Raw genomic sequence first — 15,067 nt, 5'->3', positions numbered from 1 at the left:
ACAAAAGATAAATGAAACAAAAAGCTGGTTCTTTGAAAAGATAAATAAGATTGATAGACCATTAGCAAGTTTAACCAAGAAAAGAAGAAAGAAAATCCAAATAACCTCACTGAGAAACGAAACAGGAGATATTACAACTGACACCACTGAAATACAAAAGATCATTCAAGGCTACTACGAATACCTTTACGCATAGAAACTAGAAAACCTAGAAGAGATGGATAAATTCCTGGAAAAATACAACCCTCCTAGCTTAAATCAGGAAGAATTAGATACCCTGAACAGACCAATAACAAGCAGCGAGATTGAAATAGTAATTTAAAATTACCAGCAAAAAAAAGTCCAGGACCAGACAGATTCACAGCAGAATGCTACCAGACATTCAAAGAATAATTGGTACCAATCCTTTTGACACTATTCCACAAGATAGGGAAAGAAGGAACCCTCCCTAATTCATTCTATGAAGCCAGCATCACCCTAATTCCAAAACCAAGAAAGGACACAACCAAAAAAGAAAACTACAGACTGATATCCTTGATGAACATAGATGCTAGAATCTTTAACAATATACTAGCTAACTGAATCCAACAACATATCAAACAGATAATCCACCATGATCAAGTGGGTTTCACACCAGGGATGCAGGGATGGTTTAACATATCCAAGTCAATAAATGTGATTCACCACATAAACAGAATTAAAAACAAAATACACATGATCATCTCAATAGATGCAGAAAAAGCATTAGACAAAATCCAATATAGCTATTTATTTTATTTTTTAATTATACTTTAAGTTTTGGGATACATGTGCAGAACGTGCAGGTTTGTTACATAGGTATACACGTGCCATGGTGGTTTGCTGCACCCATCAACCTGTCATCTACATGAGGTATTTCTCCTAATGCTATCCCTCCCGTAGCCCCCCACATGGAGCTGGGGGTCGGGTGACACAAGCCCCACTGTGGCCACCACCACTGTGATTGCACTGGGTCAGATGTATGTTCACTCAAGGACCTAAGACTCTTCAATCAGTAGTTGGCAAAGCCAGCCAGGCTTGTGTCCTTCTGGTTAAACCTGAAGCCAACAGGCCTGAGTCTCACCAAAGCCTTGTAACCACTACCTGGCTACTGCCTGTGTTCACTCAAGAACCTAGGGCTCCACAATCAGCAGGTGGCAAAGCCTGCCAGGCTTGTGTCCTTCCCTTAATGGCAGTGAGATCCCCCAGGCCCTGGATAGGTCCAGAGATGCTGTCTGGGAGCCACAGACTGGAGTCCAAAACCTTAGAAATTGATGTGACGCTCTATACTACCGCAACTGAGCTGGCTCTCAAACCACAAGACAAAGTCCTTCCCATTCTTCCTTCCTCTTTCCACAGGCAGAGGAAATCCCCGTGGCCACCACCACCACAGGCCCATAGGGAGTACCTTCCAGGCTACCACTGATGTTCACCAAGGGCTTTTCAGTCAGCTTGTGGTGAACGTTGCCAGGCTTGGGACTCACCCTTCAGGGCAGTGGGCTCTCCTCTGCCCCAGTGCAGGTCCAGAAATGCCATCCAAGAACCAAGGCTTGGAATCGGGGACACCAAGAGTCTACTTGGTATTCCATCCCACTGTGGCCAAGATAGTACCTAAGGTGCAAGACAAAATCCCCTTTACTTTTCCCTCTGCTTTTCTTAAGCAGAAGGAGTCTCACTATAGCCACCACAGCTGTGAATGTGCTGGGTCTCACCTGAAGCCAGCATGTTTGAGTCTCACCCAAGGCCACAGTGTACTACCTGGTTAATACTGCTGGTCATTCAGGGCCCAAGGGCTCTTTAGTCAGCAGATTATGAATCTTGCCAGAACTGGGTCCTTCCCTTCACAGCAGTGGGTTCCCTTCTAGTCCAGGGTATGTCTATAAATGTCTGGGATCTAGGACCTGGAATGGAGACCTCATGACTGCCTGGTACCCTCTCCTACTGTGGCTGAGTTGGTCTCCAAGATGCAAGACAAAGTCAAAGTCCTCTTTAGCCTTACCTCTCCTCTCCTCAACAGAAGGAAGGAGCCACTTTCTTTGCTGTGAGGTATGCTGCCTGGGGTTAGCAGAGGTAGGTGCAAGCACTCTCTTAGCCTTTCCAGCTGATGTCTCACTAGGTTGGGTGCCCCCCACATCCATTGGTTCCAAGCCCAAAACAGCACTAGGACTTGTTCAAGAATTGTGGTCCTTGTGGCCTACACTGCCTTTCAAGTTTATTTAGGACCACATAGCTCTTTAGTCTGCAGTGGCAAGGCTTGCTGGAACTCAAGTTCCAACCACTGGGATGGGCGATTCCAATCTGGCTAGAACTGGTCTAAATTCTCCCTCTGTGGGTGGCTGTCAGTTGAGTTCCGCTGGGTTTTGATTTCTGCTGTGACAGGGCAGCACTGAGTTCAATGAACAGTCCCACAAGCACTGCACTCTCCCTCCTCTAAGTGCTCAGATTATCTCTCCACACCACACAGCCACTGCCATGGCATGGGAGAAAGATGCCATCAGTGATTCAAGACTGCTTCCTTCCCTCTTCAGTGCCTCTTTCAGCAATATGAAGTTAAAACCAGGTACTGTGGTTGCTCACCCGAGTTTTGGTTATGAAGATGCTTTTTTTATGAAGGAACATTTGGTGTTCCTGCAGGAGGTATGATCAGTGAAGGATTCTATTCTGCCATCTTGCCCCACCCTTAATCCAAATAATTGTGATATTTTAATAAATGTACACAATGTGTTAGTAAATCACGGTAATTAGCATATTCATCACCTCAAACCTTTATCATTTCTTTGACTTGATAACATTCAATATCCTCTTTTTTAAGGGCCAGTCACAGTGACCATTGCCTGTAATCCCAGTACTTCGGGAGGCTAAAGTGGGAGGACTACTTGAAGCCAGGAGTTGGTGACCAGCCTGGGCAACATAGTGAGTCCCCATCTCTACAAAATAAAAATAAAAAATAGCTGGGCATGGTGGTGCATGCCTGTAGCCCCAGGTATTCAGGAGGCTGAGGTGGGAGAACTGCTTCAGCCCAGGAGTTTGAGGCTGTAGTGAGCTATGATCACACAACTGTACTGCAGCCTGGGCAAGAGTGAGACTCTGTCTCTAAAAAAAGGAAATAACAATAAAATGCAAAATATTCTAACTATTTGAAAAAATGTAATGAATTATTGTTTACTACAAAGCTATAGAACACTAGAACTTATTCCTCCCATCTATCTGTTAACCAACCTCTCTCTATCCTCCCCTCCCCAACACCCTTCTCATCATCTAATAACCACAATTTTACTCTCCACTTCTATGAGTTCAAATATTTTAGCTCTCATATATTAGTGAGAACAAGAATATTTATCTTTCCATGCCTGACTTATTTAACTTAACATGATGTCCTCCAAACTCATCCATGTTGCCATAAATGACAGAATTTAATCTTTTTTTTCTGGTTGAATAGTATTCTATTTTGTGTATATATACATTGTCTTCATTCATCTGTTGATGGACTTTTAGATTGATTCCTATCTTGGCTGTTGTGAACAGTGCTGCAGTAAACATGGGAATGCAGGTGTCTCTTCAATATGTGGATTTCCTTTCTTCACATAAATACCCAGTAGTGGGATTGTTGGCTTGTATGGTAGCTCTATTTTTAGTTTTTTGAGAAACCTCCGTACTGTTTTTCCATATGGTTGTGCTAATTTACATTCCCACCAACAGTGTATAAGAGTTATCTTTTCTCCATATCCTCATCAGCATTTATTTTTTGTCTTTTTGATGACAGCCATTCTATCTGGAGTGAGGTGATATCTCATTGTGGTTTTGACTTGCATTGCCCTGATGACTGGGGATGTTGAGCATCTTTTCATATACCTGCTGGCCATTTGTATTCCTTCTTTTGAGAAATGTCTATTCCAATCCTTTGCCCATTTTTAAATCAGTTTATTTTTTACTGTTCTTTGAGTCCCCTTTATATTCTGCATATTAATCCCTTATAGAATGAACAGTTGGCAAATATTTTCTCCCATTCTGCAGGCTGTCTCTTCACCCTGTGGATTATTTCCTTTGCTGCGCAGATACAGCATTCTTTTTTTGAAAACCATTTAATTGAAGTATGATTGACATGCAAAAAGCTGTACCTATTTAATGTATACAACTTGGTGCATGTGGAGATAAGTATACATCTGTGAACAATCTATGCCATAAACTGTCACCTCCAAAAGTTTCCTTCCCTCCTCTTGATTTATTATTTATCATAAGAACATTCTTTTTTATTATTATTATTATTATACTTTAAGTTTTAGGGTACATGTGCACAATGTGCACATTAGTTACATATGTATACGTGTGCCATGCTGCTGTGCTGCACCCATTAACTTGTCATTTAGCATTAGGTATATCTCCTAAAGCTATCCCTTCCCCCTCCCTCCACCCCACAACAGTCCCCAGAGTGTGATGTTCCCCTTCCTGTGTCCATGTGTTCTCATTGTTCAATTCTCACCTATGAGTGAGAACATGTGGTGTTTGGTTTTTGTTCTTGCGATAGTTTACTGAGAATGATGATTTCCAGCTTCATCCATGTCCCTACAAAGGACATGAACTCATCATTTTTTATGGCTGCATAGTATTCCATGGTGTATATGTGCCACATTTTCTTAATCCAGTCTATCATTGTTGGACATTTGGCTTGGTTCCAAGTCTTTGCTATTATGAATAATGCCGCAATAAACATACGTGTGCATGTGTCTTTATAGCAGCATGATTTATAGTCCTTTGGGTATATACCCAGTAATGGGATGGCTGGGTCAAATGGTATTTCTAGTTCTAGATCCCTGAGGAATCGCCACACTGACTTCCACAAGGGTTGAACTAGTTTACAGTCCCACCAATAGTGTAAAAGTGTTCCTATTTCTCCACATCCTCTCTAGCACCTGTTGTTTCCTGACTTTTTAATGATTGCCATTCTAACTGGTATGAGATGGTATCTCATTGTGGTTTTGATTTGCATTTCTCTGATGGCCAGTGATGGTGAGCATTTTTCCATGTGTTTTTTGGTTGCATAAATGTCTTCTTTTGAGAAGTGTCTGTTCATGTCCTTTGCCCACTTTTTGATGGGGTTGTTTGTTTTTTTCTTGTAAATTTGTTTGAGTTCATTGTAGATTCTGGATATTAGCCCCCTTTGTCAGATGAGCAGGTTGCAAAAATTTTCTCCCATTTTGTAGGTTGCCTGTTCACTTTGACAGTAGTTTCTTTTGCTGTGCAGAAGCTCTTTAGTTTAATTAGATCCCATTTGTCAATTTTGGCTTTCGTTGCCATTGCTTTTGGTGTTTTAGACATGAAGTCCTTGCCCAAGCCTATGTCCTGAATGGTAATGCCTAGGTTTTCTTCTAGGGTTTTTATGGTTGTAGAGACTTAGACTCCCACACAATAATAATGGGAGACTTTAACACCCCACTGTCAACATTAGACACATCAACAAGACAGAAAGTTAACAAGGATACCCAGGAATTGAACTCAGCTCTACACCAAGGAGACCTAATAGACATCTACAGAACTCTCCACCCCAAATCAACAGAATATACATTTTTTTCAGCACCACACCACACCTATTCCAAAATTGACCACATAGTTGGAAGTAAAGCTCTCCTCAGCAAATGTAAAAGAACAGAAATTATAACAAACTGTCTCTCAGACCACAGTGCCATCAAACTAGAACTCAGGATTAAGAAACTCACTCAAAACCGCTCAACTACATGGAAACTGAACAACCTGCTCCTGAATAACTACTGGGTACATAACGAAATGAAGGTAGAAATAAAGATGTTCTTTGAAACCAACAAGAACAAAGACACAACATACCAGAACCTCTGGGACACATTCAAAGCAGTGTCTGAGGGAAATTTATAGCACTAAATGACCACAAGAGAAAGCAGGAAAGATCCAAAATTGACACCCTAACATCACAATTAAAAGAACTAGAAAAGCAAGAGCACACACATTCAAAAGCTAGCAGAAGGCAAGAAATAACTAAAATCAGAGCAGAACTGAAGGACACAGAGACACAAAAAACCCTTCAAAAAATTAATGAATCCAGGAGCTGGTTTTTTGAAAGGATCAACAAAATTGATAGACCGCAAGCGAGACTAATAAAGAAGAAAAGAGAGAAGAATCAAATAGACGCAATAAAAAATGATAAAGGGGATATCACCACCGATCCCACAGAAATACAAACTACCATCAGAGAATACTACAAACACCTCTACGCAAACATCTCTACTCCCAAGACTAAACCAGTAAGAAGTTGAATCTCTGAATAGACCAATAACAGGCTCTGAAATTGTGGCAATAATCAATAGCTTACCAACCAAAAAGAGTCCAGGACCAGATGGATTCACAGCCGAATTCTACCAGAGGTACAAGGAGGAACTGGTACTATTCCTTCTGAAACTATTCCAATCAATAGAAAAAGAGTGAATCCTCCCTAATTCATTTTATGAGGCCAGCAACATCCTGATACCAAAACCAGGCAGAGACACAACCAAAAAAGAGAATTTTAGACCAATATCCTTGATGAACATTGATGCAAAAATCCTCAATAAAATACTGGCAAACCGAATCCAGCAGCACATCAAAAAGCTTCTCCACCATGATCAAGCGGGCTTCATCCCTGGGATGCAAGGCTGGTTCAATATACGCAAATCAATAAATGTAATCCAGCATATAAACAGAACCAAAGACAAAAACCACATGATTATCTCAATAGATGCAGAAAAGGCCTTTGACAAAATTCAACAACGCTTCATGCTAAAAACTCTCAATAAATTAGGTATCGATGGGATGTATCTCAAAATAATAAGAGCTATCTATGACAAACCCACAGCCAATATCATACTGAATGGGCAAAAACTGGAAGCATTCCCTTTGAAAAGAACATTCTTGAAAAGATAAAATTACAGAAATGGCAAACAGATTAGTGGTTGCCAAAGGTCAAGGAGAGAGTAGGAATAAGAGGAAGGTGGATATAGCTATAAAAGGCCAACCCAAGGGAAACTGTGGTGATAGCAGTGTTCTATATCTTGATTATATATCATTGTCAATGCCCTGGCTGTCATAATAGACTGTAGTTTTGCAACATTTGGGAGGGAAACTGGGTAAAAGGTACATGGGATATCTCTATTATTTCTTACAACTGCATCTCAATCCATGATTATCTCAAAATAAAAAGTTTAATAAAAACAATTTTAAAAAACATTTGGCTGATGGAGATCTTAACAAAATAAGATTACTGTCGTCTACTTTAAATGACTTAATTATTTTTCTTCCTGGAAGCAAGAAGTTAGATAAAGTGACCAAGGGAACTCATCAAGGTTTTCCATAGTTCTATGACCATAGAATGGCATAGTGCAAAACACAGTGTTTAATAGTCTTTAAAAAATAAAAATGGGTTAAGTTTAATCATAAAGCAATGGAATGTGACTTTCTAATCACTGAATGAAAATGAAATTATATCTGCTTCCATAGTACATGTAAAACATACAGCTTCCTTTTGAAATTTTTATAAATATATTGCGTATCAAAACTTACCTGCTCTTCTCTGTCTTAATTCTTTTAACATTCAATTTCCAGGTAACAAATGCTTTATTCATTCTGAAAGGAAAAATGCTTCTTATATTCCATATCCATAAACCACGTATTTATATGGAATAAATTTAGTAAAAGCTTAGTAATACCAGAATATTCTCTAGAACATATTTCATTCATCCTGAGTTACCTAAAGGAAATGCTAAGCCATATAAATTTTCTCCCAAACTATCAACAGAATATAGAGCAAAAGGTAAATGTAAATGAAAGTCCTTATAATTCTCATAGATACAGGATTCACTTAGCTGCAACATTCCAATAAATATTAAAAATTATTTTTAAAATACCGTTTTCCTTTATATGTTTATTGGCTTACTTCGAAAAGAGACTTCATATTTCAATAAAATCAAGATTCAATTTTCAGTGATAATGAAAAGGTACATTGATAAAAAGTCTGTATAGTGGTAAGTAAAAAATTAAGGCAATGTATGTCATTTTGATATTATATAATACTTATGTAAAAAATGCACTTGTAATTTTTAAAACTCAAAGAACCTACATGAGAAAGAATTGGAAAGTTTCCCTGGTTATTACTCATCATCAATAATTGTCATGCATTTTGAAAAAGACAGGCCAACTGTTTCTGCAAAGCTCTCTCAACTCTAAATGAATATGGCCACCTATATTATGCACATGTGGGACTAGTCTAATGCAATATCACAATCACTCCATTGGTAGCCTTTGCATCTAGAGGAAAACAACCACCTTTAAACAAACACTGAGATGTGATACTTGTTTGCCAATGTGAGATTACTTATGCAGCTAGTGAGAGCTAGTGGGTAGTGGAAAATAGTGGGGATAGGGGTGTGTCTGAGAAGCCAACCAAACAGCCAATCTTAGTGATGACGTTGGCTAATTTTGAATCAAAGATGGCTGAAAGAGGCCTGGAGCCATCCAAGCAGTTCAAAGAGAATCCCATGATATCCTTCAAACAGGCCCACCTGAGGCCTTGGAAATCAGGACTGCCTCAATCAAAATCTAGTAACTTGACCTTAAATCCGGCTCCAAAGAAGCACTCCACATAAGTTACTATTTCACTTTAATCCAAATCCATAGAGTCATGGTATCTCAGAACCCTAGAAGATCCCTGAAAATCCATAAGAATCAGAGGGGAACCCAGTGATAGTGTAAGGAGTATCTGCACCAGGTCACAAAAACTAATATACCAGAAAAGTTTCATGAGGTAAAACGATGATGCTGATGGTCTAATCACCCCTGTACTGGCATCACCAGCTTAAGTTGTTAACACTTCATCTTTATCTCATTTTTCTATTTGAAATATTACCTTTTACAATATAGTGATCTAAGAAAAACTATAAAGATATTAAAAATAAAATTGGCCAAGCACGGTGGCTCACACCTGTATTCCCAGCACTTTGGGAGGCCAAGGCAGGCGGATCACAAGGTCAGGAGATCGAGACCATCCTGGCTAACACAGCGAAACCCTGTGTCTACTAAAAATACAAAAAATTAGCCGGGTGTGGTAGCAGGCGCCTGTAGTCCCAGCTTCTCGGGAGGCTGAGGCAGGAGAATGGTGTGAACCCGGGAGGCGGAGCTTGCAGTGAGCCGAGATCATGCCACTGCACTCGGGCCTGGGTGACAGAGCAAGACTCCATCTCAAAAAAAAAAAAATTAGCCGGGTGTGGTGGTGGGCACCTGTAGTCCCAGCTACTTGGGAGGCTGAGGCAGGAGAATGGCCTGAACCCAGGAGGCAGAGCTTGCAGTGAGCCGAGATCGCACCACTGCACCCCAGCCTGGGTGACAGAGCAGGACTCTGTCTCAAAAAAAAAAAAAATAAATAAATAAATAAATCATAAAGTTTAAAAATTAAGTAAGTCTATATTAATTGTACAACTTCAGTAAATATAAAATTAAGTACAAATTAAGTAAATATAAAATTTAATTTGTATTTTTAACTTGAATAAAGAAAATGAATCATTTTGACTATAGACTTTGATGCCAAATGTCATGTAAAAAGATGATTCTTGTCCCATCTGCAGTTGAACTTAAAAAGTTTAATAAATGATAATTATTTAGAGCAGAGCAGACCCTGAGGATTTATCAGAAGGCAAGGACAATAGTGGAAAGTCTGACACTGACAGAGTTTCAAATAAAAAGATACAGAAAATAGTACTTTGGATAATATCTTAAATTGATAATCCAGAATCAAAAACCTATCTAGTTCCTAAATTACAGGGATGCAACTATCACCTATCTTTGACGAGAAACTTCTCAGAACTGTTACTCAGTCATCTACACTACATGTGACAGGTCCCAGAAAATAACAGAACCAGCTTCATTTCCTACCAACTTCATTCCAGGAACACCACTTCTACCATCAAATCCATACTAAACTTGTTCCTGCTTCACAACTTTGAAACTTGCTATATTCTCCTTCTGGAAGCCCCACATGGCTGTCTCTTTTTCATCATTTAGGTCTCTGCTTCACTGCCACATCTCTGACCAACCTATCTAAAGAAGCAATGCATGCAGACGTCTCTAGTTCTCTGTTTTATTATATTTCTAGGCCTCATCACTATCTGAAATTATTTATTTACCTATTATTATCTATCTCCCTCCATTAGAATCTAAGTTCTATAGGAACAGAAACCTGTATATTTTTTCACAGTTCTATCTCCAGTTCTCACACCAGTGAAACAAAATAGGGACATGATAACATTTATTCAATAATTAATTTCTCTGTCACAAAATCCTTCTTCTCTTACAAAAAAAAAAGTTTCTCAGGTCCTTAGTTATTTAAGCTATTTACATATTAAATAAACAATTTAAAATATTATTTTTCTGTTTTCCTAGTCCCCAACGGACAACAACATATCACAAGAAAACGCAGACATTAGAGAAGAAACAAGAAAATTATAGAACTAGATACACACTAAAAGAACAACAATCTGGAACTACTTTGTGAAGAATCAGAGTCTTGGGAATCCTAATGTGATGTGATATAATGTAATGTAACATAATGTACCTTAAAACTAGATAAATTTTTAATCATGAACTTGAATCAACAAGCTGCCCTAGCTCCCTTACTCTGTTTTATTTTCCTTCAACTACATTTAGTCTCCACTCAATATTTTACATATTTGCATGTTTTCTATTATCTCTCACCTACTATGATATAAATATTTGAGTGCAGGATAATTGTTTGGTTTGTTCAATACAATATCCCTGGCATCTAGAATAATGCCTGGTTCTTAACAGACTCTCAATAAATATTCATATAAATAAATATATGCACAGAAAAAAAGGCAAACCCAAGTCAACATAGTTGACTCTTGAACAACATGGGTTTGCACAAGTCCATTTATATGTACATTTTCTTCCACATCTGCCACCCCTGAGACAGCAAAACCTATCAGGGGAAATTCAGCCAGGTATCGGGCGAAATTCACCCCTGATATTTCACATAGGTTCTTTTCTATATTCCCTAAGTGTCGGCCAGTCTCAGAAATAAAGGGACAGCATACAAAAGAGAGAAATTTTAAAGCTGGGTGTCCGGGGCAGACATCACATGTCGGCAGGTTCCATGATGCCCCCGAGCCGTAAAACCAGCAAGTTTTTATTAGTGATTTTCAAAAGGGGAGGGAGTGTACGAATAGGGTGTGGGTCACAGAGATCACATGCTTCACAAGGTAATAAGATATCACAAGGCAAATGGAGGCAGGGCAAGATCACAGGACCACAGGACCGGGGCGAAATTAAAATTGCCAATGAAGTTTCGGGCACGCATTGTCACTGATAACATCTTATCAGAAGACAGGGTTTGAGAGCAGACAACCGGTCTGACCAAAATTTATTAGGCGGGAATTTCCTCGTCCTAATAAGCCTGGGAGCGTTACGGGACTGGGGCTTATTTCATCCCTACAGCTTTGACCATAAAATACAGCCGCCCCCCGAAGCGGCCATTTCAGAGGCCTACCCTCAGGGACACATTCTCTTTCTCAGGGATGTTCCTTGCTGAGAAAAAGAATTTAGAGATATTTCTCCCATTTGCTTTTGAAAGAGACATATGGCTCTGTTCCAGCTCATCGGTGGTCAGAATTTAAGGTTATCTCTCTTGTTCCCTGAACATTGCTGTTATCCTGTTCTTTTTTCAAGGTGCCCAGATTTCATATTGTTCAAACACACATGCTCTACACACAATTTGTGCAGTTAATGCAATCAACACAGGGTCCTGAGGTGACATACATCCTCCTCAGCTTACAAAGATGACGGGATTAAGAGATTAAAGTAAAGACAGGCATAGGAAATCACAAGGGTATTGATTGTGATAAGTATCCATGAAATCTTCACAATTTATGTTCGGAGACTGCAGTAAAGACAGGTGTAAGAAATTATAAAAGTATTAATTTCAGGAACTAATAAATGTTCATGAAATCTTCACAATCCACGTTCTTCTGCCATGGCTTCAGCCGGTCCCTCCGTTCGGGGTCCCTGACTTCCTGCAACAAAAACCAACCTCTACTTTTCCTCCACCTCCTCAGCCTACTCAATGTGAAAATGATGAGGATGAAGGAATTTTATTATGATCTACTTCCATTTAATGAGCAGTAAATTTATTTTCTCTCCCTTATGATTTTCCTTTTTCTTGCCTCTAACTTACTTTATTGTAAGAATACAGTATATATCTACCAGACAAAATATGTTAATTGATTGTTTATGTTACTGATAAAGCTTCTTGTCAACAGTAGACTATTAGTATTAATAGCAAAGTTTGGGTAGAGTCAAAAGTTATACTCAAATTTTCAACTGTGTAGGGGGTCAGGGCCCCTAACCCTTGCGTTGTTCCAGAGTCAACTGTAGGGTGTATTTAAGTTTGCTTGACCATAAAATATTTTTACAATATTTATCCAAAAAGACTAAAATTAAGAGTTTTAATACTGAAAAGAGTAAACTTCCTTTATCTAAAGAAATTTTATGGAACATCTCATTCCTCTGTAACTTGTGGCATTTCCTCATAAGTTACAGGTAACAAATGCTTTATTAATTCTGAAAGGAAAAATGCTTCTTAAATGCCAAAATTATTGGCATTTCTTCATAAGTTACAGAGGAAATGGGGTGTTCCATAAAAAATTTTTAGATAAAAGAATTAGTACTATTTTCTACTGGTATTACCGTAGTAGAACCCAGATGTCACTCAGGCAACTGCTCCTTCAACAGGATCGAACTACAAAGAATTGGTTTCATTTTTTCACCTCACCGGAAATCAGAAAATATCTTGAATTGCCGTAATAAATAGTAATGTCTTCTTTCTGATAGCCATTCCAAAGTAGGTATGAGTTCTACTTCCTTTACACTACCAACTATATTAATAACCTACAAAATAAAGCACAAAAGCATTATTTTATTTCTTTAAAAAATATGTACCATTTTCAAGAAATTAAGAAAGCCTGTATTTGGCTGATAACTTCTTGTAACTTCTTGCCTTTATAATTAAGCTTTTTCTATGTATGAATCCTCAGCCACTTTATCTATACCCAAATTTGATCTCCCTCAACACACTGCTTCTGTACTTGCCGTTTTCTAATGCTATTTCTTGTGCTCCAACAGAGAGAAGAGAAACTTCCTCCTCACCCTGAGATACTTTTCACAAATAGCTGTTCAGATTTGAGTCTCATAATTTTTACATTTTCTATAAAAGTAGTATTTATGAACTTAATTTTAGCTACAGAAATGTGTGTATAATCTTATAATCTCACCACCCACATACCCTATATTGACATTCAAAAACTACATGCCCTTCATCAAGGAGTTCTCTCTCTTCCCATGAGTGCCCCTCCCCTATCTGAATGTCACCACATAAAAAAATTTATTCCAGAGAGAAAAGTATACATATTTTTATCAGCACATATGTATCTACATGTATATTCATATATCTATAGAAGTTTTTCCTCCATTCTCACTTGATACTGCATATTAGAGATATTTCTTTATTTGCACATACAGATCTACCTCATGCAAAGATGTGGTTTTGCCCACGAGTAAAGTTCATTTTATGGGAGGCTGGGAAGGCAGAAAAAGGCAGACAGACATTAAACAAATCATTAAAACAAGTAATTGTATATTTTCAACTTGTGATAAATATCAAAATGTAAAAGGGGGATTTCTACACCTGGCAATAAAGTTTCTGACAAATGTGCCAATAAAGAATATTCTTTTCTTTATTATTATAGTTCCCATTAAGCTAGCAAATGCTTGTTTTGTAGTTCTTCCTGTAAAAATTTACCCCAAGTAGTAACAAAGTATTTGATAGATGAAAAAATTTATTAAAGTTGAATCTTCAAACCTAAATCTCTACACAAAAGGAAAAACTTCACTATTAAATAACATGCTCCCAAGGAGATTCTTATATATAAACTGCTCCACAAATGACCAAGTATCTCTGAAACACAAAGATAAATGTATGCAATTAAATTCTACCTTGGATAATATTTTTGTAATATAATTCTGAAAGCTTAAAACATCCATTAAACATTACCTTTGAGATAAATGAAGCAGTAATAACCCAAAATTCTTTGCAATGTTTAGCGGTATGAGCCGATACTACCTGAAGATCATATGGATTGTAAAGGGATTTAGGACTTTTCCGAGGAAGGCAATATACAAATTCTCCATCATCTTCCAAAGGTTTCTGAGATTAAAAAAAAAAAAAAACAAATTTAATTAATTTGACTAAATTAACTAAATTAATACAATGGGTGAACAGATTACCCACTAAATTGAAACAATTTTAATACAGATTAAAAATAAGAATACTATATTTGGAGAAAGCTAACATCAAATTGTGTCTAAACAATGTTCAACAAGATAGATCTTATGAAAGATTTAATATATTTAATTTTCATCCTTAAAAAAGGATCTTTAATTCAGAAAAAATTATCTATATACTTAATAATACATGCTTACTAATCCAAAGAACTTGATGACATACCTTTTACATATATGCCATCTTCTAGTATTTGTCTGCCAACACCAGAAATCTTTTGGGGATATTAAATTTGTCATTTATTTTGATAATGATGGTGGTTTGGTATAAGATAAAAACAGCTACTATTTGTTAAGTAATAAATATTTAATGAGTAATAACTCTTTCATATACATTATCTTTACAACCATAAGAGTTTATTAACTTTCATCTCTCATATTTAAAGAAACTAAGGCTTAATATTTTCAACCTCATTAAACAATTGCAGAAATTAATACTCTGATGGAGCTGAGTGAGGTGGTTCACATCTGTAATTTCAACTACTCAGGAAGCTGAGGTGAGGTCACTTGAGCCCAAGAGTTTGATGCTGCAGGGAGCTTTACTCACACCACTGTGGCTTCAGCCTGGGTGACAGAGAAAGACCCTGTTTTTCAAATTTTAAAAAAAGAATATTTTGATAAGTTAGATAATTTGAGAAAAGTCACA

At 37.7% G+C, this 15,067-nt stretch overlaps 1 protein-coding gene across 3 annotated transcripts in view; it reads right to left on the bottom strand.

Moving 5' to 3' along the window:
• DNAH14 (dynein axonemal heavy chain 14) overlaps positions 1 to 15,067 on the bottom strand; it is a 186,796-nt gene that overhangs the window by 134,772 nt on the left and 36,957 nt on the right. For 2 of the 3 annotated variants that reach the window (XM_055372090.2, XM_055372096.2), the window contains exons 6-8: positions 14,135 to 14,287; positions 12,857 to 12,972; positions 7,582 to 7,644 (exon numbers count right to left, since the gene is read on the bottom strand). In XM_055372090.2, the coding sequence (XP_055228065.2) occupies positions 7,582 to 7,644; positions 12,857 to 12,972; positions 14,135 to 14,287 (332 nt within the window). Of the gene's footprint in view, positions 1 to 7,581; positions 7,645 to 8,024; positions 14,039 to 14,134; positions 14,288 to 15,067 lie in introns of those variants that run through there. The other variant, XM_004028463.4, reaches the window with a different exon arrangement.

Source organism: Gorilla gorilla, chromosome 1 (genome assembly GCF_029281585.2).
Source record: "Gorilla gorilla gorilla isolate KB3781 chromosome 1, NHGRI_mGorGor1-v2.1_pri, whole genome shotgun sequence".
NCBI classification, from domain to species: Eukaryota; Metazoa; Chordata; class Mammalia; order Primates; family Hominidae; genus Gorilla; species Gorilla gorilla.
Note: the sequence above shows the minus strand (reverse complement) of the source record. Positions and strands in the feature narration are given on the sequence as shown.